General features: G+C 40.3%; 1 protein-coding gene across 1 annotated transcript; it reads left to right on the top strand.

Moving 5' to 3' along the window:
• The first annotated feature begins 716 nt into the window (after nucleotides 1-716).
• NARS1 (asparaginyl-tRNA synthetase 1) lies at nucleotides 717-22,634 on the top strand. Its single transcript, XM_070627729.1, has 15 exons — nucleotides 717-959; nucleotides 1,998-2,080; nucleotides 4,401-4,466; nucleotides 4,567-4,659; nucleotides 4,747-4,836; nucleotides 5,777-5,855; nucleotides 6,639-6,709; nucleotides 8,752-8,838; nucleotides 10,055-10,276; nucleotides 10,386-10,585; nucleotides 11,001-11,136; nucleotides 17,967-18,080; nucleotides 20,411-20,542; nucleotides 20,849-20,980; nucleotides 21,517-22,634. Exons 1-15 carry the CDS (start codon nucleotides 917-919, stop codon nucleotides 21,646-21,648), a joined length of 1,680 nt encoding a protein of 559 aa, XP_070483830.1. The 5' UTR covers nucleotides 717-916; the 3' UTR covers nucleotides 21,649-22,634.
• Nucleotides 22,635-24,379: the final 1,745 nt, after the last annotated feature.

Raw genomic sequence — 24,379 nt, 5'->3', positions numbered from 1 at the left:
TGTTGACGAAAATAATCCATAACCAATCTCTAAATGAAAATTTTGGAGAGTTTATTCTGAGCTAAAATCTGAGGACCATGGCCCGGGGCCTTTCTTCCCGAAGGAAAGGGCACCAAAGAAGTGAGGTATACAGAGTGGACACAGCTGGTAGTGGCTCTGCTATCTCGGCGGACGGAGCAGGAGGCAAGTCTATTGTCTCGAGCTGGGTGGTCACAGGTGAGCGCAGCAATCAGTTCCTAGCCTAAGAAAAGATGCTTAATCCTTAAGGAAATGCCAACATTGGGAGGGGGAGGGAAGTTGCACCTTTATCTCAAGGGCCTTTGTTCTTGCCATAGGGAGTGTCTAAAGCAGATATACAATGCATGCTCAACCGCCATGGTCAGGCCCTTTTGGAAGAACAAAGTCAGGCCGAATTAGGTTTACACCAAATAGCTTCCTCATATACTCCAATATATCCTATTGCTTGCCATTTCTATTTGTCACATTTGATGATTACGTTAATTCCACCAGCATTTCGGCATCTGGGGATCTGGACAGATATCCTTGGTCTGGTTTCCAAGAGGGCCCTGGCGCGTCTACAGCTTGGGGCGGAATTGGAAGATTCAGCCCAGAATGTTAGGAAGGTAGAGACCGAAGGGAGCAGGAATCTCCCTGTCCTGGGAGTCCCAGGCAAGCGGCACCCCGGAATCCTGGGGGGCACGTTACGGCGCCGGACCGGAAGTTACCTCTGCCCGGACTAAACATGGCGGCTGTAGCGACTCTCGCGCACGCCCTGTATCCTCCGGTAACCAATGGTGCCGCGACGCTCGGGTGACTCCCTAGGGCGATCTATGCGCGACGTTGTATGATGCAACTTCTGAGTCTAGGAAGTCGCTGGAGCACGTTGGGGTGACGAGGCGGCGGCGTTTTGCAGACGATGTCCTTGGAGGTGACCAGGGCGACCGCCGGGATGGTTCTAGGTGAGTGAGGCTTGGGGTCCACAGGTGTGCAAGTGGCGCGTGCTCCTGCCTGGACTAGGAACCTCGTTCTGGTTGAACGCAGCGCTTGTGGGTGCCTGGCCCGGAGTGGGCGCTCCACCACTGCTAATATGCAGAACCATGGGAGGGAGAGGGGAAGGGAGGGACCTGGATCACGCTGCGCCCGGACTCCCCTCGAGCGCCGCGGGTCCCAGGGCTGGTATGGCGGCAGCTCCAGGCCCTGCCCCGCTGCGAAAAGTCCCGTGATTCAGCTGAGACTTGGGCACTGTCAGACGTCAGGGTAGCCCCCAAATCTGTAACTCTCCAAAGTGATCGTTAGGAAAGGATTTTAGAATTCTAATTCTTTTTCGCACATTCTCGTTTATATTGAGATTTCCTGGGAGACCATACGGTCGAAAAGGGGAAAAGGGAGACCTGGATGGATGTCACTGTTCAGACTTACTAGTTGTGAGGCTTTCTGCAGTTTGTTTAACCTCAGAGCTTCAGTTTCCGTTCAAGACCAGAGGAAACTGGCATTTATTTGACATCTGTGCACTGGCACTGGGGTATCCCATTTGTATGTCTAGTTTTATTTTGTCCTCATTACAGCCCTTCAAGATGGGTATTGTCTTCCTCATTTTATAGACAAAGAAATAAGCTCAGAAAAGTTAAGCGAATTCGCCTGGGTCATCCTGGCTTTTAAGGTAGGACATCCAAGATTCCAGTCTGGTCTGGCCAACCTCAAAGCCCTTCTTTATTGTTGGGGACTCAAGTAGATAGAAGCAATGTTACAAATTAAAATGATCCAAGTTTATTTTGAGAAGCTAAATTTGTAACTAATATGTTTTTATGAGATGAATGTCACTGAAATATGGGAGTGGGAAAATAATTTTGATATAATTTCTTTTGGACTGTGGCGATTTCTTACTGATCAGGTGCTTGGTCTGTTTACAAAGGTAAAGAACTGGATAAAGTAGTTGCTGTATGAGGTGACTGACAGTTATTGGCCAAGTGAGTGACTTATTCTCATTTTGTAAATAGCGGAGCTGTATGTCTCGGATCGAGAGGGAAATGATGCTACAGGCGATGGAACCAAGGAAAAACCTTTTAAAACAGGTCTAAAGGTACTGTCTCTTCTCATTAGGAAAACGACTTTGCATTTATTAATGACTTATGTCGATTATTCTGTGATGTGGCAGTAATTTTATTTCAAGCACTAGGATTTGAAGAGATTTTTCAGAAGTGGGGAAGTAAGGAATGTACACAGAGATATAGCTTTAAGAGTATTGGACGATCTAAGTCTAAACTTATTTGAACCTTTTAAAAAGTTGTCATGTTTTCTTCGTTATCATGGGGCACTGCATCTTGGGATTTTTCTCTCCAGTGAGTTAGATGGCCAGTTTTTCAATTCTTGTAGAAATAAAAATCAGCTTCTCTCAGTCACGCTGAGCTCATGCCCACGTTTCTTTTAAACCAACTCCCAAGAGGCCTCTCGGAGAATTTACCACTAGCATCCAGGTGTGATCCTGAGCCTTGAGCCTCAAAGATTTGATTAATATCAGTACCCCAAGAACGGGCCCATTTCTCAGAGCAGGTGCTCAATAACTCATGAGTCTGGAGCTTGAAGCCAGAATGCGAATTTATTCATGTACTGTTATTTCTCAGGCCCTAGAATCCTCAAATGAGTTTACCACATTCTCTCTAAGCAGACTTAGATGGAAAGCCAAATACAGGTCCGAGGGGTTCTTTGAGAACATCAACTCAGAACATGAGTGTTAGGTAACTGATTGTGTCGCGTTAGGGTGTGGGCCCAGACATCGCTCTTAAAGTAGCCATGGGCTTGCCTTTTGCCTGCAGTGGCTACAGCTGCCACGTAAGGAGGATGGTGAAAGCGCCCTACTTTGACGGCACCAGGAAAAGAACTGCCCTGACACTCGTTTTTCTGAGTTTCCATGCCTGGCCGGTCCCCCTTTTTGTTAGCTGTGGTACAACATTTATTTAGGTTATAATCAAGTGTTCCTGTCCCGGGAGCATTCTCTCCTCTTGTAGGTCATTCTTAGAGTTATGCTTTGGTGTATGGGTTACACATGGGTCTTACTTTTTAACCCTTCCAGGGAAGTCTTTCTCTCATTGTGAGTTGCTGGGGTGATTCCTGTGACTCTCCAAAACTGACAACGATGTTTAGGTGAATGTTTGCGGAATGTCGCTGTTAGCAGAAGTGTTCCATTCTGATTTAGGGAATTACAGTTTGGGTATTTCAATTTCATATATATAATATAAAAGGAGGGCTCAGTAGAGAGTGTCAGGTAGTAAATTAATTCCTAATGATTTACAAACATCTCTGCAAAGTCTAATTGTTAAAAAGATGAATTCTCTTGGATATGTGTAAAAGATCCAAGCTCCTTCCTCTTCTGCATCAATTGCTGAGTTGGGACTAGTGTTAAAACAAGATGAAAAGTATTTTTCAGGTCTGGAAACTAGACCTTTTAGAAAAGGTCAGTTTTTGCAAGCTTCAGATCTTAATGACTGGAGAGAGTAATTTGTTACATTTCTTGGTTGACTTGATCACTTGGGAAAAAATTTGAAGGAATATTTGAAGCAGTTAGTGAAACATCCATCTCTTACATACTTCCAACTATCTATTTTTTTTTTTTTTTTAAAGATTTTATTTTTTCCTTTTTCTCCCCAAAGCCCCCCGGTACATAGTTGTGTATTCTTCGTTGTGGGTCCTTCTAGTTGTGGCATGTGGGACGCTGCCTCAGCGTGGTTTGATGAGCAGTGCCATGTCCGCGCCCAGGATTCGAACTAACGAAACACTGGGCCGCCTGCAGCGGAGCGCGCGAACTTAACCACTCGGCCACGGGGCCAGCCCCCCAACTATCTATTTTTTAAAAAAAAGAATGCAAACTATGAAATGTTAAATGCCACAGCAATACCTGAAGTGTCCCAGTGTTAGTGAAAAGAGGTATTCTGCGTACGGGAATTTTTCAAATTAAATGAAGCTTAGCTTTTTGTGTTCTTAACATTATTTTGTTGAAAGTTTGAAAAACATCTTCCTTGGTTTCTTAGTGGGGATTAACCATTTAGATGTGATCTGCAATTGGCTTTTGCTGTTAATGGCCAGCATACCTCCTGCTGGTCCCTACAGCCACTGAAAATCTGTTGCTTCTAGTCTGCTTATATGGAAAACTATACTGTGTAACCGAACTTGCTGGAATTGTTTGCGAAAGGACCTGAGGGCTTCTACTTTAAGCAAAATAGTACGTTTAACCAGTCATTCATTTTATCAACGTCGACGTTTGGCTATGGGGGTCATTCTGCTTTCTTCCTGGCTCTTGATTATGTTCTAGATGGTTGAAGTTGCCTCATAATTAAAGTGTTATTTTTTATTTCTAATATTGTACAGTGCTAAAGAAATTTTCTTTTTCTCCCTCCCCACCCAAGGCTTTGATGACAGTAGGCAAAGAACCGTTTCCTACCATTTATGTAGATTCACAAAAAGAAAATGAGGTAAGGTGAACCAAAAACTTTACAGATTTATATTTTGTGAATGAATGTTCATTAGAACATAGAGGTCTTGAAAAAATTAAATATCTGTTTTTCTCTCTAGAGGTGGGATGTTATTTCTAAATCACAGATGAAGAACATTAGAAAAATTTGGCATAGGGAACAAATGAAGAGTGAATCCCGGGAAAAGAAAGAGGTGAACAATGAATTTGCCACTGTGAACAATTTTAAAGTCAGAACACGAGAAAACCATGTTAACAAATTGCTTTATTATCAAAATTAGGCAGAAGACAATTTGCGAAGAGAAAAGAACCTGGAAGAAGCAAAGAAGATCACCATTAAAAACGATGCGAGTCTTCCAGAGCCGAAATGTGTGAGTGTGACATGTATCGTTTCACACGCTGTGGACTTGCCACGTCCCACCGTTATTTCTGTATCTGGGAGGCACACCGCGTGGTTTGTCCCTTTACTTGTTTACTGCTTTCTCTTTAGAAGGGATAAAGAGAAGTAACATTTGAGTTCTGAGGCTGATTCTTTTTGGGGTTCGTTTTATTATAAAGTTTAGTAATTGCGTGTTGAATGAATTCTGTCCCAACTAGAAGCCAGCAGACCTGGGATCCAGGCCTGGCTGTGCTGTGTGGTGTTGGTCAAGTGGTTTCACCCTCCCTAAGCATCTGTTTCCTCCTCAGAAAATGAGGAGGTCAAAATCCATGGTTTTCACGATTTTTTTAAGTCCCTGAAGAGTTTTGTGATTTTAGGAAATTCTGTATTTTTTCTAGAACAGAATGCTGGACTCTGAATGGACAGGGTTAGGTTTCGGATAGTTCTTACTGCTGATGAATTTCCGTATTATTCCCGCTTCCTTAGTGATGAAGCTGTTTCCTTGGCTACATCTATCATCCCCTTCCTCTGCTCATCTCCTTTCTCCTTCATCCCCCAAACAACAAGCTCCCTTTGCTAATTCCACTCCCAGCATGTCGGAAGGGACCGCGAGGTCGGGGAGAGGGCTCCGTGTGGACTCCGGTTGTTGCTGTTGTGAATTCATTTATTCATTCGTTTCGTACGGCAATATCTGGAATTCTGGGTGTTTCTCATTGCCAGTTTTCCACTAAGAGAAAGAAGACTTAGATTTTTTTTAACTGCTCCGGTATAGTGACATGTTTTGGTTCCAACCTGCAGTAGAGTGACTCTCTGTAGTTTTGCACCCTTTGAGAATTTTTAACACTTTGCTGCCACCCTTCTAATATTAGTGAAAAAGTGGACATGTGATAAATGACGTGATTGGTCAAATATTATTTATTTCAACTCGACAGGTGAAGATTTGTGCATTAGAAGGATATAGAGGCCAGAGAGTAAAGGTGTTTGGCTGGGTCCACAGGCTGCGCAGGCAAGGTAAATGGCATAGCCCTCCTTTTCTCTGTTTTTAATTTTAAATATCCCTTGTCTTAGATGAAGAAGGACATAAAAACATTTACTTGGGGTTATTTGTGATTTTGGGTGCTGGCTTTTGAAAGGAGATAGTGATTTATATCCTAAATTTGTTCCTATTTAATATGGCTATTAAAAGCTGAAAAACTAGTTAAGTGCTGTTGAACTGTAAGCAGTCACACTGATCAGGAGGTATCCAGTAAATATTTGTCTAATTGAATTTAATTATTTAATGAACAGCAGAGGCTGTATTACAGGAAGTGAGAGCCTCATCCAAAGCTGATTTATAGCAGTAGTGTTGACTTTTATAATTAGTATATTTGCATTCTACTTCTCCCTCAATCCTGATGTTTTGCTTTCTCTTTTTATTATTTTGTTACATGTATTTTATTGTAAGTGGTTATCAAGTCCTTTGTAAAAAGAACTGGGCATAAATAAGAAAAAGAGTGATTCTGTGCGACAGTGCTTATGCGCCTCCCACTGTGTGCACAGGACCATGGTAGGCATCGTGGGGGAGTCAGCGGTGAGCAAGACCTAATGCCTCATCCCCCGGTGCTTCCTGTCTTACTTTCCCATTATCATGTGGATCGTGAGCATCACTTAGGATTTGAAAGTACAATGAAAAAGATAAACTGCTTTAGAAATACGGAATAGTAATGTTACCAGTGGACACTTCGGGGAAGGGGGCCATGGGAGGTTTAAGTGCCTTAAGAACCATCTGACTAAATTTCTTTTTCTCATTTTTAGGAAAGAATTTAATGTTTTTGGTGCTGCGGGATGGTACAGGGTATCTTCAGTGTGTCTTGTCAGATGATTTGGTAAATATTTTCTCTTATTTGTGGCTGAAAATTAGATTTTTTTCAGCATGTTCCTTTATTGTTAGTTTTGGGAATTTTGGGATCTGTATATGTATTTTAAGCCAGCCCTAGTGGTCTAGGGATTAAGATTTGGTGCTCTCACCACCATAGCCAGGGTTCGTTTCCCTGTCGGGGAACCGCACCACCCATCTGTCAGTTGTCATTCTGTGGTGGCTGCATGTTGCTGCGATGCTGAAAGCTATGCTGCTGGATTTCAAATACCAGCAGGGTCACTCGTGGTGGGCGGGATTCAGCAGAGCTACCAAACTAAGACACACTAGGAAGAAGGACCTGGCCAGCCACTTGTGAAAAAATTGGCCGTGAAAACCCTATGAATAATAGTGGAGCACTGCCTGATAAAACCCCAGAAGGTGAGAGGATGGTGCAAAAAGACTGGACAGGGTTCCGCTCTGCTGTCCACGGATAGGTGTGCAATACCTATTAACACAACTTCTAAATATCTAGTCGCTGGGAGTCGGAATCCTGTCACTGGCACTAACGACAACAGTATGTATTTTAAACTGTTATGGAAAATTTCCAACACAGGAAAAATGGAAGAGAATAAGAATCCTTGTGTGCTTGTCACCCAGCTTCAGTAATGTCTTAGGCAGTTTAGACTGCTATAACAAAGTACCAGAGACTGGCGGCTTATAAACAACGAATTTCTTTCTCACAGTTCTGGAGGAAGGACGTGTGAGGTCAGGGTGTCAGCATGGTCGAGTTCTAGTGAGCACCCTCTTCTAGGCTGTATCCTCACACAGCACAGAGCAGAGAGGGAAGCAAGCTCTCTGTGTGACTCTTATAAGGGCACTAATCCCATTCATGAGGGCTCCACCCTCATGATCTCACTGAATCCTAATTATTTCCCAAAGGCCTCAGCTCCTAATACTATCACATCGGAGGGTAGGGGGGGGACACAAATATTAAGGCCATAACAAGTAACAACTAATATGTGGCCAATTCTCGTTTACTGCTCCCCTCTCTTACCCTCCAGACTTTCATATAAATATACTTGCATATGCATCTCCAAGAAAAAATGTTTTTAATATAACCTCACTACCATTATCACACCCCCCCCCCAAAGTTAACACAACTTCTGAATATCTAGTCAAATTCTCCCAATAGATGCATGATGTCTTTTTATAGTTGGTTAGTTTGAATGAGGACCCAAACAAGATCTACATGTTCCATTTAGGTGAAGTATCTCTGAAATCTCTTTGAATCTATAACACTTCTCCCTTTTCGGTCTCCCTCTCTTTGCCATTTATTTGTTGGAAAAAACCTAGTCTTCTGTCCTGTGGAGCGTCTCACACTCTAGATTTGGTTGATTGCCTCCTGTAGTGTCATTTAACATGTCCTGTTTTCTCTGTATGTCTTAGAAGCTGGAGGTTGGGTCTGATCAGGTTTTTTTTTTTGCACAACTACGTTGTGGGCAAAGCTGTGTTCTTCCATCTGCATCTCGTCATGAAGCACATGATGTCCACTTGTCTTTCTATGATTAGTGGGTTCAGGTGTTGATAGCCTGATCCCTACATTATAAAGTTCCCCATCACTTTTCTTCTAATGATTTTATCAAGTATTGATGATCATAGTTTAGATGGACTCTGTGTGTTGTTTTAGCAGTCTGAATTTTTTTTTTTTTTGAGGAAGATTAGCCCTGAGCTAACTATTGCCAATCTTCCTCTTTTTGCTGAGGAAGACTGGCCCTGAGCTAACATCCGTGCCCATCTTCCTCTACTTTATATGTGGGACGCCTACCACAGCATAGCTTGTCAAGCTGTGCCATGTCCGCACCCGGGATCCGAACCAGCAAACCCTGTGCCGCCAAAGTGGAACATGTGAACTTAACTGCTGCACCAGCAGGCCAGCCCCAGCAGTCTGAATTTTAAAGAAAAGAAAAATGAACTTTCCAGATATCTTTAAGAGAAGTGAGCTAGTGTCATTTATGCATATGTATGTATGTAATATTCACATAACTAAATTAGAACTTGATCTTTTTGTAGTGTCAGTGTTACAATGGAGTAGTCTTGTCCACCGAGAGTAGTGTTGCAGTGTATGGAATGCTAAATCTTACCCCAAAGGGCAAGCAGGTGAGTGGATTGAGTTCCTCTCTGGGCGAATAGATGTTTGTTTGTTTTCCAAGGTCTTTATTTGTACTTTTGGTATTTGGCATATAAATATGCAAATGTGATGCACTTGCTAAATTTGGTATGCCTTTTCCTTTTCCAGTGAAATATATACACTGTGCAGATCATATGATATAACAAACTCAGGGATTTCAAACCTTATAGAATGTCTGAATAATCCTCATGGTCTATGATGTAGCTGCTTTGCTCTGGGTGTGTGAATAATTTTTCAACTAAGTGGAAGTAAAAACTTAACAATCTACCCAAAAAATTTCAGGAAAGAACAATAATCTAAATCTGAAACTTTCTAAATAGAGTTTGAAAGCCTCTTTTTAAAAAAAGTTAAATATAGCTCTGATATTCAGACAGTTGTTTGTTCCCCAACAGACACATAACCTATACCAGTTATAGTTACTTGATGGTAATTATTGTTCAAATAACTACTGTGGTTCTGTTTGTTGGCTAGGAAAGAAAAAGAGACAAATGTGACACATTAACCACCAGAGGGAACCCCTAGAATCTACCTAATAGACTAGAACTATTGATAAAAGAGAGTTTCCCAGGATTCATCTAAGAGAACCTGTATTAAGAATGAATATCTGATTCAAGTTCATGGAATTTTCCTTGCAAGTAATGTGACTGCAAAATGGAGTGGTTGTCATGATGTTACTTGCTGTCCAGTGTTTAGCATCAGGATAATTATATATTCCATGATATATGGCTTCTAAAATGAATTGCTTTTAATAGGATTATTAGGGAGAATTCAATTTCATACTATATATCTGTTCCAAAGAGTAATAGCTTTTAGTAAAACCTTTGCATTTAAGGAGTTTTTCAGCGTGGGTAATAGTGTTATTTTAAATTATTGGGCAAAGGCTAGAAAGATATACCAAAATGTTAACAGTAGTTAGTAGTTACTGTGAGTTATAGCTTATTTTATTTTCTAGTTTGTGCTTTTCTATTTTTAAAAAATTGTGTGTGTGTATATTTACTCTGAAAGAAATATTAAATATATGAACATAAAAATGAATTACTGGGTCTTTGTTTTTAGAAGGGTAGGCTAATAATGACGAGGTTCTTAGAAGTATCAGCTTACCCAAAATTTTGACGTAAATTAAAATCTTTAATAATGTTAATTTTTTGTTTCCTTCTCCCTCCCACCCTCTTTTTAAAAATTTAGGCTCCTGGGGGCCATGAGCTGAGTTGTGACTTCTGGGAGCTGATCGGGTTGGCCCCTGCTGGAGGAGCTGATAACTTGATCAACGAAGAGTCTGACGTTGATGTCCAGCTCAACAACAGACACATGATGATCCGGGGAGAAAACATGTCCAAAATCCTAAAAGCACGTTGCATCGTCACCAGGTGCTTTAGAGATCACTTCTTTGACAGGGGGTACTGCGAGGTAAGCGCATGGTCATCACCTTTTGCAAGTGGTATCTTTTCCTATTTTTAGATCTGAATAGCGGTGCTCACGATAGGCCTTTATTTACTCCTTCTTTCCATTTGAACAGGTAACTCCTCCAACATTAGTACAGACACAGGTTGAAGGTGGTGCCACGCTCTTCAAGCTTAACTATTTTGGAGAAGAGGCATTTTTGACTCAGTCTTCTCAGTTGTACCTGGAGACCTGCATTCCAGCTCTGGGAGATGTTTTTTGTATTGCACAGTCATACAGGGCAGAACAGTCCAGAACGCGAAGGCACCTGGCTGAGTATGGAATTGTCTTTTTATTTTAATTGAAAACTTTTTTTTTTAAGAAAACTTGTTTAGAGAAGCAATCTTTATGTAGGCAAACGATGTCTATGTAATTGTGATCTATTAAGAGTATACATGAAGGGCAGTTGAATAAATTAATGGAAACCATGTCTGAAGCTTTGCCTCTTAGGCCATGGATCTAAGGTCTGTCCTTTCCCTTTGCCTTGACCCTTTGTGTGTTACGGAATAAACAAGAAGCCACCATTCAAGGGGGAGGGTAGAGGGTGGCCTAAAACTAGTTTGCAGAGTTGAGCGTTGGTTAGCAGGGTTGGAAGTTTGCCTTTCTGGACAGTTTCCCGATGTTAAATCCTTGCTTGAGAGAAATACAGCAGAGGAGAAGAGCAGCTCCGAGCTAGTGTCTTGTTCTTCAGGTACAGTCACGTGGAAGCAGAGTGCCCCTTCCTGACCTTTGAGGAGCTGCTGAACCGATTGGAGGACTTGGTTTGTGACGTGGTAGACAGAGTCTTGAAATCTCCTGCAGCAAGCATAGTGTATGACCTCAACCCGGTGGGTCTAGTGTTTTATGGAAATACAAAATCGTGATTCTGTTTTGGGAGGCAATGAAGTCTTTTTTTTTTTTTAATTATTTTTTTTATTGAGTTATTGATAGGTTACAATCTTGTGAAATTTCAATTGTACATTAATGTTTGTCAGTCATGTTGTAGGTGCACCACTTCACCCTTTGTGCCCACCCCCCACCCCACCTTTCCCCTGGTATCCACTAAACTGTTCTTGGTCCATAGTTTTAAATTCCTCATATGAGTGGAGTCATACACAGATTATCTTTCTCTCGCTGGCTTATTTCACTTAACATAATTCCCTCAAGGTCCATCCATGTTATTGCAAATGGAATGATTTTGTTCTGTTTTGCAGCTGAGTAGTATTCCATTGTATATATGTACCACATCTTCTTTATCCATTCGTCTGTTGCTGGGCACTTAGGTTGCTTCCACGTCTTGGCCATTGTAAACAGTGCTGCAATAAACATTGGGGTGCACAGGACTTTTGGGATTGCTGACTTCAGGCTCTTTGGATAAATACCCAGTAGTGGGATGGCTGGATCGTATGGTAGTTCTATTTTTAGTTTTTTGAGGAATCTCCATACTGTTTTCCATAGTGGCTGTACCAGTTTGCATTCCCACCAGCAGTGTATGGTGGGAATATTTTTTTTCTCTGCAACCTCTCCAACATTTGTTGCTATTAGTTTTAGATATTTTTGTCATTCTAACGGGTGTAAGGTGATATCTTAGTGTAGTTTTGATTTGCATTTCCCTGATGATCAGCGATGATGAGCATCTTTTCATGTGCCTATTGGCCATCAGTATATCTTCTTTGGAGAAATGTCTGTTCATGTCTCCAGCCCATTTTTTTATTGGGTTGTTTGATGTTTTGTGGTTGAGTTGCGAGAGTTCTTTATATATTAAGGATATTAAGCCTTTGTCAGATATATGACTTGCAAATATTTTTTCCCAGTTAGTGGGTTGTTTTTTTGTTTCAATCCTGTTTTCATTTGCCTTGAAGAAGCTCTTTAATCTGATGAGGTCCCATTTGTTTATTCTTTCTATTGTTTCCCTTCTCTGAGAAGGCATGGTGTCCGAAAAGATCCTTTTAATACTGATGTCAAAGAGTGTACTGCCTACGTTTTCTTCCAGAAGCCTTATGGTTTCAGGTCTCACCTTTAGGTCTTTGATCCATTTTGAGTTTATTTTGGTGAATGGTGAAAAAGAATGGTCAATTTTCATTCTTTTACATGTGGCTTTCCAGTTTTCCCAGCACCATTTGTTGAAAAGACTTTCTTTTCTCCATTTTATGCCCTCAGCTCCTTTGTCAAAGATAAGCTGTCCATAGATGTGTGGTTTTATTTCTGGGCTTTCAATTCTGTTCCATTGATCTGTGCACCTGTTTTTGTACCAGTACCATGCTGTTTTGATTACTGTAGCTTTGTAGTATGTTTTGAAGTCAGGGATTGTGATGCCTCCCGTTTTGTTCTTTTTTCTCAGGATTGCTTTAGAAATTCGGGGTCTTTTGTTGCCCCATATGAATTTTAGGATTCTTTGTTCTAATTCTGTAAAGAATGTCATTGGGATTCTGATTGGGATGGCATTGAATCTGTAGATTGTTTTAGGTAGAATGGACATTTTAACTATGTTTATTCTTCCAATCCATGTACATGGAATGTCTTTCCATCTCCTTATGTCGTCATCCAATTCTCTCAAAAAAAGGCCTTGTAATTTTCATTATATAGGTCCTTTACTTCCTTAGTTAAATTTACCCCAAGGTATTTTATTCTTTTTGTTGCGATTGTGAATGGTATTGTATTCTTGAGTTCTTTTTCTGTTGGTTCATTACTGGAGTATAGAAATGCTACTGATTTATGCAAATTTATTTTATACCCTGCAACTTTGCTGTAGTTGTTGATTACTTCTAACAGTTTTCCAATGGATTCTTTGGGGTTTTCTATATATAAGATCATGTCGTCTGCAAACAGCGAGAGTTTCACTTCTTCCCTCCCTATTTGGATTCCTTTTATTCCTTTTTCTTGCCTGATTGCTCTGGCCAGGACCTCCAGTACTATGTTAAATAAGAGTGGTGATAGAGGGCATCCTTGTCTCGTTCCTGTTTTCAGGGGGATGGGGTTGAGTTTTTGCCCATTGAGTATGATGTTGGCTATGGGTTTGTCGTATATGGCCTTTATTATGTTGAGGTAGTTTCCTTCTATGCCCATTTTGTTCACAGTTTTTATCATAAATGGCTGTTGGATCTTGTCAAATGCCTTCTCTGCATCTATTGAGATGATCATGTGGTTTTTATTCCTCAGTTTGTTGATGTGGTGTATCACGTTGATTGATTTGCGGATGTTGAACCATCCCTGTGTCCCTGGTATGAATCCCACCTGATCCTGATGTATGATTCTTTTGATGAATTGCTGAATTCTGCTTGCCAAAATTTTGTTTAGAATTTTTGCATCTATGTTCATCAGTGATATTGGCCTGTAGTTCTCTTTTTTCGTGGTGTCCTTCTCAGGTTTTGGTATCAGCGTGATGTTGGCCTCATAGAATGTGTTAGGAAGTGTTCCATCTTCCCTAATTTTTTGGAATAGCTTGAAAAGGATGGGTATTAAATCCTCTCTAAAAGTTTGGTAGAATTCCCCAGGAAAGCCATCTGGTCCTGGGCTTTTATTCTTTGGGGTGTTTTTGATTGTTGTTTAAATCTCTTTCCTTGTGATTGGTCTGTTCAAATTGTCTGCCTCTTCTTGAGTGAGCTTTGGGAGACTGTAGGAGTCCAAGAATTTATCCATTTCCTCTAGGTTATCCATTCTGTTGGCATATAGTTTTTTGTAATATTCTCTTATAATCTGCTGTATTTCTGCAGAGTCTGTTGTTATTTCTCCTCGCTCATTTCTGATTTTGTTTATTTGAGCTTTCTCCCTTTTTTCTTTGTAAGTCTGGCTAGTGGTTTGTCAATTTTATTTATCTTCTCAAAAAACCAGCTCTTTGTCTCATTGATCCTTTCTACTGCCTTTTTCGTTTCAATAGTATTTATTTCTGCTCTGATTTTTATTATTTCTCTCCTTCTGCTGACTTTGGGCTTCATTTGTTCTTTTTTCTCTATAGTTCAGTTAGGTGTGCTTTAAGGTTGCTTATTTGGGATTTTTCTTGTTTGTTAAGATGTGCCTGTATTGCGATGAATTTTCCTCTTAATACAGCTTTTGCTGTATCCCATATGAGTTGGTATGGCATGCTATCATTTTCATTTGTTTCCAGGTATTTTTTTATTTCTTCTTTAATTTCTTCAGTGATCCATTGCTTGTTCAGTAGTGTGTTGTTTAGTCTCCACATCTTTGTGCCTTTGTCAGCTTTTTTCTTGTAATTAATTTCTAGCCTTATAGCACTATGATCTGAGAAGATGCTTGTTATTATTTCAATTTTTTTAAATTTGTAGAGGCTTGCCTTGTTTCCCAACATATGGTCTATCCTAGAGAATGTTCCATGTGCACTTGAGAAGAATGTGTATTCAGCTCCTTCAGGGTGGAGTGATCTATATATGTTTATTAAGTCCAATTGTTTTAGTTTTTCATTCAGCTCCACTATTTCCTTGTTGATTTTCTGTCTGGATGATCTGTCCATTGATGTGAGTGGGGCGTTGAGGTCCCCTACTATTATTGTGTTGTTTTTAACATCTTCCTTTAGGTCTGTTAATAGTTGCTTTATGAATCTTGGTGCTCCTGTGTTGGGTGCATAGATATTTATAAGCATTATTTCTTCTTGATGAAGTGTCCCTTTGATCATTATATATTGTCCCTCTGTGTCTCTCTTTACCTGTCTTATTTTGAAATCCACTTGGTCTGATATGAGAATTGCAACACCTGCCTTTTTTTCCTTGCTATTTGCTTGAAGTATTGTCCTCCACCCCTTCACCCTGAGTCTGTGTTTGTCCTTGGGACTGAGGTGTGTTTCCTGGAGGCAACAAATTGTTGGATCTTGTTCTTTAATCCATTTTGCCACTCTGTGTTTTTTTATTGGAGAGTTCAATCCGTTCACATTGAGAGTGATTATTGATGCATGTGGACTTAATGCTGTCAATCTGTCGCTCATTATCTTGTTTTCCTGTGTTTCTTTTCCTGTGTGCTTTAGACTATCCATTTAATACTGCAATTTCTTATGCTGGGTTTGTTAGATTTTTCCTTATCTATGATTTGTGACTCTGTTCTGTACTTTATTTTAGTGTCTACCTTGAAGTTTGTATTTAGAATCTCGTGTATAATATAGTCTGTTCTCTGGTGGTCTCTTACTTACTCGACCAATACTGATTTAGACCCTTTGCTCTTCCCCTCCTAAATAATTATTTTCATTTTTTATTCCAACTCGTCTTATTAATTTGTAGTTAGAGTGCTAAGATCGTCCTTGTTTTGGTAGGTTCCTTATTTTTACCCTAATGCTATAGTTGAATATTTGCTATCCTGTTCTGCTTCTATCCATCGGTCTCCCTAGTCTGTGGCTTGTGTCCCCTTTCTCCCTTTTTTCTTTTTTCAAGTATGAGAGCCTTCTTGAGGATTTCTTATAATGGAGGGCTTTTAGTTACAAATTCCCTTAACTTTTGTTTGTCTGGAAAAGATTTAATTTCTCCCTCATATCTGAAGGAAATTCTTGCTGGATAGAGTATTCTTGGCTGAAGGTTTTTATCCTTTAAAGCTTTGAATATATCACTCCATTCTCTCCTAGCTTGTAGGGTTTCTGTAGAGAAATCCACTGACAGTCTGATAGGGGCTCCTTTATAGGTTATTCTCTTTTTTTTCCTTACTTCTCTGAGTATTCTCTCCTTATCATTCCTATTTGCCAACTTTACTACTATGTGCCTTGGGGTAGCTCTTTTTACATTGACAAATCTAGGAGATCTAAAACCCTCCTCTACACACATTTCTCCGTTGATCCCTAGATTTGGGAAGTTCTCTTCAGTAATTTCATTAAGCACACTTTCTGCTCCATTTTCCTTTTCCATATTCTCGGGAATTCCTATGATCCTTATGTTCTTATTCCTCATTGAATCCATTATCTCTCGGAGATTTTCCTCATTTTTTTTAATTCTTAGTTCTCTTTCTTCCTCTGTCTGGTGCCATTCAGCCTGTCTGTCCTCGATTATGCTAATTTTCTCCTCTATGTTGTCTACACGGGCACTCAGGGAATCCGTATTCTGTTTTAGCTGGTCCATTGTGTTTTTCATCTCAAGTAATTCTGTTTGATTCTTCTTTATGATTTCAATCTCTTTTGTGAAGTAACTCCAGAACTCGGCTTGTTTCTCTATCTTTCTCTCTACCTCATTGAGTTTTTTGATTATAGCTGCTCTGAATTCATTATCACTTAGTTTACCTAATTCCAAGTCCTCAGGACTTAATTCTGTGTTTTTATTGTTTTCCTTCTGGTCTGGGGCTTTTATAAATTGCTGGATGGTAGAGGAGCGGTTTTTTCTCGTGGTGGTAGAATTCAGTTGCGGTTACAGCCTGTCGCCACTAGATGGGGGTCGAGAGCGGCGTGTTAGCTCTCCGCCTTTGGGCAAGATGGCTGCGCCCACTGGCTTTGCCGTGGGGGGAGGGGCTGTTACTCACACTGGCCGGTCTGGGTTCAGATCCGTTCTGTTCTCTGGTCTCCCGAGGCCCTTGATTTATGGGGTCCCCGCAGACGGAAGCTTTACCCCGTCAGCGGGTCTCCACTGAACCAGCGGCAGGAGTCCTGGATGATCCCCCGGTCGCGCGGCCCCTCCCCCGCGCCTTCCCGACCTGCGCCGCAGCGATCGCAGACTCTAGGGGAGGGAGCGATGTTCTCTCCTACCGTTCCAGCGCCTCCGAAGGTGTAAAGCTAGGTTTATGATCTCCTCCTTCTTGGTATTGTAGGTCTCTAACGAGCTGGCATTATGTTTATTCTCTGAAATTCAGTTCTTCCAATCTTTTGTTGTATTTTGGAGGGGAGAGAATCCCGGGTCAGCTCACCCCGCCATTTTGCTCTGCCCTTTTTGGCAATGAAGTCTTCACCCTCAGTTTTTGTAGATGCGATAGCTCAGTGAGCTTTGAAATAAGTGACAAGTATACGTATATATTTTGAGATACAATAACATTATATTGGTTTCAGGTGTACAACATAATGATTTGATACATATTTATATTGCAAAATGATCACCACAGTAAGTCTAGTTAACATCCAACACCACACATAGTTACAATTTTTTTCTTGTGATGCAGCCTTTTAAGATCTACTCTCTTAGCAACTTTCAAATTTACAGTACAGTATTAACTATAGTCACCATGCTGTACATTACATCCCCATGACTTAATTTTATAACTGGCATTTTGTGCCTTTTGACCACTTTGCCCGTTTCTGGGCTATTATTTTTTTTTATTTTTTTTTTTTTAAAGATTTTATTTTTTTCCTTTTTCTCCCCAAAGCCCCCCAGTACATAGTTGTGTATTCTTCGTTGTGGGTTCTTCTAGTTGTGGCATGTGGGATGCCGCCTCAGCGTGGTCTGATGAGCAGTGCCATGTCCGCGCCCAGGATTCGAACTGACGAAACACTCGGCTGCCTGCAGCGGAGCGCGCGAACTTAACCACTCGGCCACGGGGCCAGCCCCTCTGGGCTATTATTTTGAAGAATAAAATTTGATACTAGTCATTGCTTATATTTCATAATATTTTAACTTACGTAGGAGGAGATTCATATATGTTTTCCATTTCCACATTGTTTTCCAGTCTGAAATAATATTTTACAGTAATAGTAAATAGTTTCTCTTAAAATGAGAATTTTAGTGTAAATGGTTTCTTTATTTACAGTTTTTCCTTTCTACTGTAGAACTTCAAGCCCCCCAAACGGCCTTTCAAACGGATGAACTATTCAGATGCTATTCTGTGGCTAAAAGAACACAACATAAAGAAAGAAGATGGAACTTTCTATGAATTCGGAGAGGTATGTATTCCTTTCTAATCATTGTTTCTAAGGTGACATTAACTAGTAATGGAGAAAGCACCTTCTTGTCAAATAAATAACAGAACCTTCTTCTTGGGGTCATCTGAGGATTCATTGAGTTAATAGACATAGAGTAAGCCTTGGAACAGTGCCTCTTCTGTAGTGTTCAATAAATATTAGCAAGTTCTCAGCCTTCACATCTCATCCTTTGTCTCTTTCTTCTTCTTCCATGATTAATCCATGGTCTTGATTTGGAAGCTCTAGTTGTAATTCTCTAGGATGGCAGGATGCTTCAGAAAGTTGTGAGCTTTGGAATTACAGGCAAAATGTTGGTATGTGTATATATTTGTTTTGTTTTTCTGGAGAAAGTATCTGGCTTTTCCAAAAAGGGTTCCTCCCCCAAAATCAGTGAATTTAAACTCTTTCATGTGGAGGAGATTCAAAGAAGATAGCCATTGGTTAAAAGGAAAAACCAAGAGAGGGGACCTTGATGGGGAAGGTGGCTGGTCCCCTAGTAAACTGAGCATGTGTCTGTTTTGCCTGGGATCAAACTCCTGGCATGCATTGGGGGTATAGATTGTTAACTTTCTTCTAAGCCCTTTTCCCTGTGCATTTAACCATTCCTCACATAGTATTTGCAAATCTAACTGTTTTACAGATGAAAGGTAACTGCTGCTAACTAGAGTTTTGTTTTGTTTTTAGAAGGAATTTGCAGAGAGCACAAACAATATACTAGATCTATATAAATTACTCTTAGTATTTCCTGAATTCAGTTGATGATGTATAATAACAATTTTGTACTGAAAACTTGAGAACTACTGTTATCTAAGACTTAGCAAAGTAGTATGATTGAGTGGAAAGAATATAAGCTTTGAAGTAAGAAGGCCCCCAGGTGGGCTTAGCTCCCACCTTTGTCCTTATTGCTATATAACTGAAGGCCAGGGACTCCACTCTCTGGTTCCTTATCTCTACCTTCGAGGTAACATCCACTTTGCAAAGTTGTGAGGACTCAATGAGCTAAATGGCCAGCAGGGCGCATGGCGCATGGCGCAGGAAGCCCTCAATGCATGTCAGCATTTACTGTACACTGATGTCATCCCACACACATGAGGACGCTGGGGTAGATATATGGTCTTCAGACTTTGGAATGTGCAGTAAGACCCCTTTTCCTCTGCTTAATCTAATGCGGAACTCTAATATGTAAAGTAAATGAAAGCTGAGAGATCAAAGCTCTCCCACTCATCTCCCATTTCCTCTCTGTCCTCTAGAGGGCGCAGGGCTCCTGGGGCTAGAGCTTGAAAACAGCTGTGCCAAGTGACTGCTATGCTCCGTTTCAGTTCTTTTCTTTTTAAGATTTTATTTTTGCTTTTTCTCGCCAAAGCCCCCTGGTACATAGTTGTACATATTTTTTTTAGTTGTGGGTCCTTCTAGTTTTGGCACGTGGGGTGCCACCTCAGCATGGCATGGTGAGCACTGCAAGGTCCACACCCAGGATTTGAACCGGCGAAACCCTGGGCTGCCAGAGCAGAGCGCGCGAGCTTGACCACTCGGCCACGGGGCCAGCCCCATCCGTTTCAGTTCTTACATTAAACAAATCAATGAGTCGTTTCAATTCTCTCAGTCAGTTTTGACTGGGACAAGAGTTTTCAGTTTTAACTTGAATTTATGTGTGGTTTCCTGAAGAATTGTTTTGAGAGAGGAATGGATTTACTTGATTCATCATCATCTAACATTTCTTGGCTAACTATTCCAGGTGTGGGTACACTTACAAATTTGACATTGATATTTGTCTTATGACTGCGTCTTACCGCCATTGAAGGCACACAGATTTATTATAACAGGAAAGAAGTACAGATAACTGGAGCGTTTAAAGATTGGTGTTATTAACAACATGCTCTGAGTGTAGGTCACTGACGTTCTGGGGCATTCACTGATTATCCTGTGCCTTACAGGACTGAGTGGACCATGTTTGCTTCAGAGCTAGATAAAACTAGCCACCGAAAAAAATACCTGAGCAGTATCTAGACACAGTGATAATAGCTTGGGTGGTTATTTTTTGTTTTTCATTCCTCAAGCAGCAAGGCACTTGACAATATACTGTAGAATAGAGGCCGATCTTTTTACAGTTCTTAAAATAACTGCATGTGAGTTTTGTAATGCGTTTGTTTTTGAAAGAAATTGTCCTTACGGCTGAATGCCTGGGTTGCGGGTAGGTGTGTATTCTCTACGCTGTGGCGTTCGTAAGAGGAGGGCTGCTCCTGGCTGAAGAGCTGCTTCTGTCTGGCTGCGTTTCGAGTTGTAGAGGTTAATGAAGTCTTGTTTAACCTCAGGATATCCCGGAAGCTCCGGAGAGACTGATGACAGACACCATTAATGAGCCAATCTTGCTGTGTCGATTTCCTGTAGAGATCAAGTCCTTCTACATGCAGCGATGTCCTGAGGATTCCCGCCTCACCGAATCTGTCAGTTTGTGATCCAAATAGCATTAGTAATTTTGCTTTTTAAGGGGGTGGGGACTCACTGGAATAAGATATAGCTCACGGCAAATATTTCATTATAAATCTAGAATGATGATATTTGAAGAAGTCTTCTGATTGGGTTTAACATAGCTTGTTAAATTACAGAGTTTGAGTAATGTTTGAATTTTGCATGATCATAGTGCTCCTTTAGCTATTGGAGCTTAATTGTGGCTTTCTTTTAAGCTCTAGAGCAATGCCATGACTAATAGCCTGGTAGTAACTGTGCATTTTATTTCCTCGTTTTTAAAGGTTGACGTGTTGATGCCCAACGTTGGTGAGATTGTGGGAGGCTCAATGCGTATTTGGGATAGTGAGGAAATGCTAGCAGGTTATAAAAGGGAAGGAATTGACCCCACTCCCTATTACTGGTACACAGATCAGGTAAAAACAATTTTTTTTTTAACACTTTTTAAAGTTTTTTCATTGTAGTAGTTGTGTATAAATTGAAATTTTTAAAAGGAGAAAATTTAGGGTGGTACTCGGGCATTTGATGAATGACCTGTATTCAGATTCATGGTTATAATAATGTGGCATGTGAACATTGCTAGTTTTGTCTTTGGCCAATTATGTTAACTTCATTTGAAAACCTGTGTAACTGCTGGCCTTGTTCATTGCTACTGAGTTTTAAAAAATTTGTCATTAGATCCTACCAGTATCTAGCGCTATTTTTCATTTTCCTCTGATGAACAGAGGCATTGACTTAAAGTTTGAAATCTCTTCTTCCCAGGGTGGCACTTAATCCCTAGTTTGTTTTTCATACCAAATTATTTCTTCACACGTGGTCCATGAAGGTTTATAGATTAAGGGTTGAATTCTTAACCATGATAAACGAACTCGTTTCACAGTAGATCATTGTAACTGTTTTAGACAATTTAAAGTCAGCATTTATTCCTCTCTCTCCCTCTTTTTTTAAACAGCGAAAATATGGCACATGTCCTCATGGAGGGTATGGCTTGGGCTTGGAGCGATTCTTAACCTGGATCCTGAATAGGTACCACATCCGGGATGTTTGCTTATACCCTCGGTTTGTCCAGCGCTGCACGCCGTAAGGAAGTCCTCCTGAGCCATTAAAAGAATGCGGTTCATGAAAGGAACAGGCCGTCTCTTTAAAAAAAACAAAAAGCCCAAATCTTCCCGTTTTTATCCTGCTGGAGTATATTCGTTTCTGTTTTCTCTTTTTGTTTTCTCTTGCTACTACCACAAAAAGTAACAAATCACTTGAATGTCGGGTGACATTGATGTTGTCATTTTAAGAAAAAATATCCACTACAAAGTTTGGGAGAAATATGTGACATATAACACAGCATTTTATCCAATGATAGGTTATAATCTTTGCATCGTTATGTACCATGTATATAATTAAACAGTTTTTAATTATGGTCTAAGACATTCCAGTAACTTAATCTTTATGTCCCTTTAAGTGTAACTGGAATTCTTAATTTATATCACTTAATTGTATCAAAATGAGTTAAAACAAACATCTTGGGGGACAATTGATGATATGGTGTAGAAATCTGCTAGAATTAGAACAGAGTATAATTCAGCAGTAGATACTGGAGTGAAATGAGGACAGTCTTTTGCATTAGTTACTAATCTTTTCTAAATCTATACACTGCTTCTAATTCTAAGGCATACGAATTGATATGGAAGAATTTGCAAAAATGGAATTGTTTTAAACAGTCTGAAGTAAGGGCAAATTTTTTCTTTTTGTACTTCAGTGAAGAGCATCCTTCCTAGCATTAGTGTAAGCTAAAGAGGCAGAGTGATCTTCCCTCCTTCCTCGTAGTTCCTAAGTAATTAAGAATAAAGAAGTTCCAAAAGAATTTGCAGCTAGAATCTTAATGACAACTGTAGTTGCTGTTTGAGTCACCCCACGCTGTGTCTTCAGATCTAATCTGTGCTACCTTATTAACTCTCAGCAGGCTTATTGAATGACTTCATTTCAGATTTGGTTAATTTCTCCCAAAAATGCATGTCATGTATTCTCAATAGGCTGTATTCCCAGCAATTAATAAAGAGACACACATAAAAACTCTTTGCTGCCTTAATTTTTTTAAAGCTGAACGTCTCTGTCTCCCACTAGTTCGTGTCTTTTGCATTTTTTTATCTTTTTATTTTTTATGATGTGTATATGTGAGATGAGATATTACTAAATTTAGTAGGTATCACTAAAATTACATGGTAATGAAAAAGAAGGATTTTTAAAAATTAGGTGTGGGTTCTAGTTACATCATTTTTGTAATCTTTTTTATGTTATTTTTGAACGCGTTAGATTATGTCCTGTTTTGCAGTTAAGTGAAATGACAGATGGAAATGGGGCATTTGTAGTATACTTAGCCTGTATCTTTAAATAAAAAATACTTGTAAGAATGTGAGTGAGCTCGAATTGGATTCAACTAAGCAATTCATTTGATCAGAATGTAGGTGAAGAGGTGAGACTCAGCTTAAATTTTAATTGTATAAATGGGTCGAGAGTTTTAAATACTGAGCGAGAGCGGTGGGATTAGGTGGGGATTAGGGAGTCGAGGTCGTGGGAACATCAGGCCAACAGCAGCAAACCTCATGCCTGTGGACTTTGTTCCCTTCACTCTGGTGCTTGCTGTAATCCAGGTGTCACAACTCTATCCTGCATCCCTGCCAAGTGTCCCGCTTAGAGACACCCTGTTCTGAGTTGCTGCTCTCATGGAACTCTCCTCTCGCTGGACTCTCATCTCAGCTCTTTCCTCCCTGAAACCTGTTCCTGATGTGACTTTTTGACTTGATTCTCACGCAAAAACTCCCTTCACCTTCGGTACTTGTGTAGGAGACTACTTAAAGTTTTGAAGACAGATGGAAGGCTAATACTGTGGCAATTTAAATGACTTCAATATTAACTTTCGCTTTTTGTAAATGTCCTGCAGCCTTTTCTAACCACCCAGCTTTCCACCTTGTTGCTCAGCTCCCCACACCTGGCTGCCTCTAGCAATTTCTAAACATTTCTTCTTTAGTATATAGAACAGTTCCACTCTGTCAGAAGTAACTTTCCTGCATATTGGGATCACTTGGGGACCTCAAAAATACTAGTGCCCAGGCCTTATCCCAGGCCAGTTGCATCTGAGTATCAGGGAGGGGCCCATGATGTGTTTTAAAAGTATCCCAGGTGAGACTGTTGCAGAGTGAGGTTCATCATCGCTGAGTACCTCTCTCCTGTTTCTAAATCCAACCTTAAGCCTCTCTCATTGTCACTGTAGGTCCTCACTTAATTATGTCTCATTAATCTCTGTAATTGGAATGGGAACATTGGGGCAAGGCTGAGACTGTCCAATGGCTGCAAAAACACTGCATGTGCTTCCACATAGCTTTCAAGGCATAGCGAGAAATGCTTGAAATTATGATAGCTGCCACCAATGCAGTAGTGTTTTGTGTCAGGCCACACACTATCGTGTGCTTTAATCCTCACAATAACCTCTCCAGTAATTCATATTAGCCCTATTATCCCTGAGATAATGGCTGAGAGAGATTAAGAAATGTGCCTAAAGCTGCACAGTTGTTAAGTGGCAGAATGAAGTTTTAAACCTTAAATCTTGAATTATTTTAAACTTAGTGTATTTCATTCGGCCTTTGTAAGAAAAAAGGAGGGATGTCGTGATGTACAAATACTGTAATAGTATTTGGTAATCACTGACCAATTAACTGATTTGGTTTCTTATGCTGAAAAGTTTCCTTCTGCCTCATGGATGTTACTAACATGGTTAGGTGAAGGACATTATCTTTGAAGAAACATACAGTCTGAAGGACAAA

This window comes from Equus przewalskii, chromosome 7 (assembly GCF_037783145.1).
Source record: "Equus przewalskii isolate Varuska chromosome 7, EquPr2, whole genome shotgun sequence".
Taxonomy (NCBI): Eukaryota; Metazoa; Chordata; class Mammalia; order Perissodactyla; family Equidae; genus Equus; species Equus przewalskii.
This window is presented reverse-complemented; position numbering and strand designations above follow the sequence as displayed.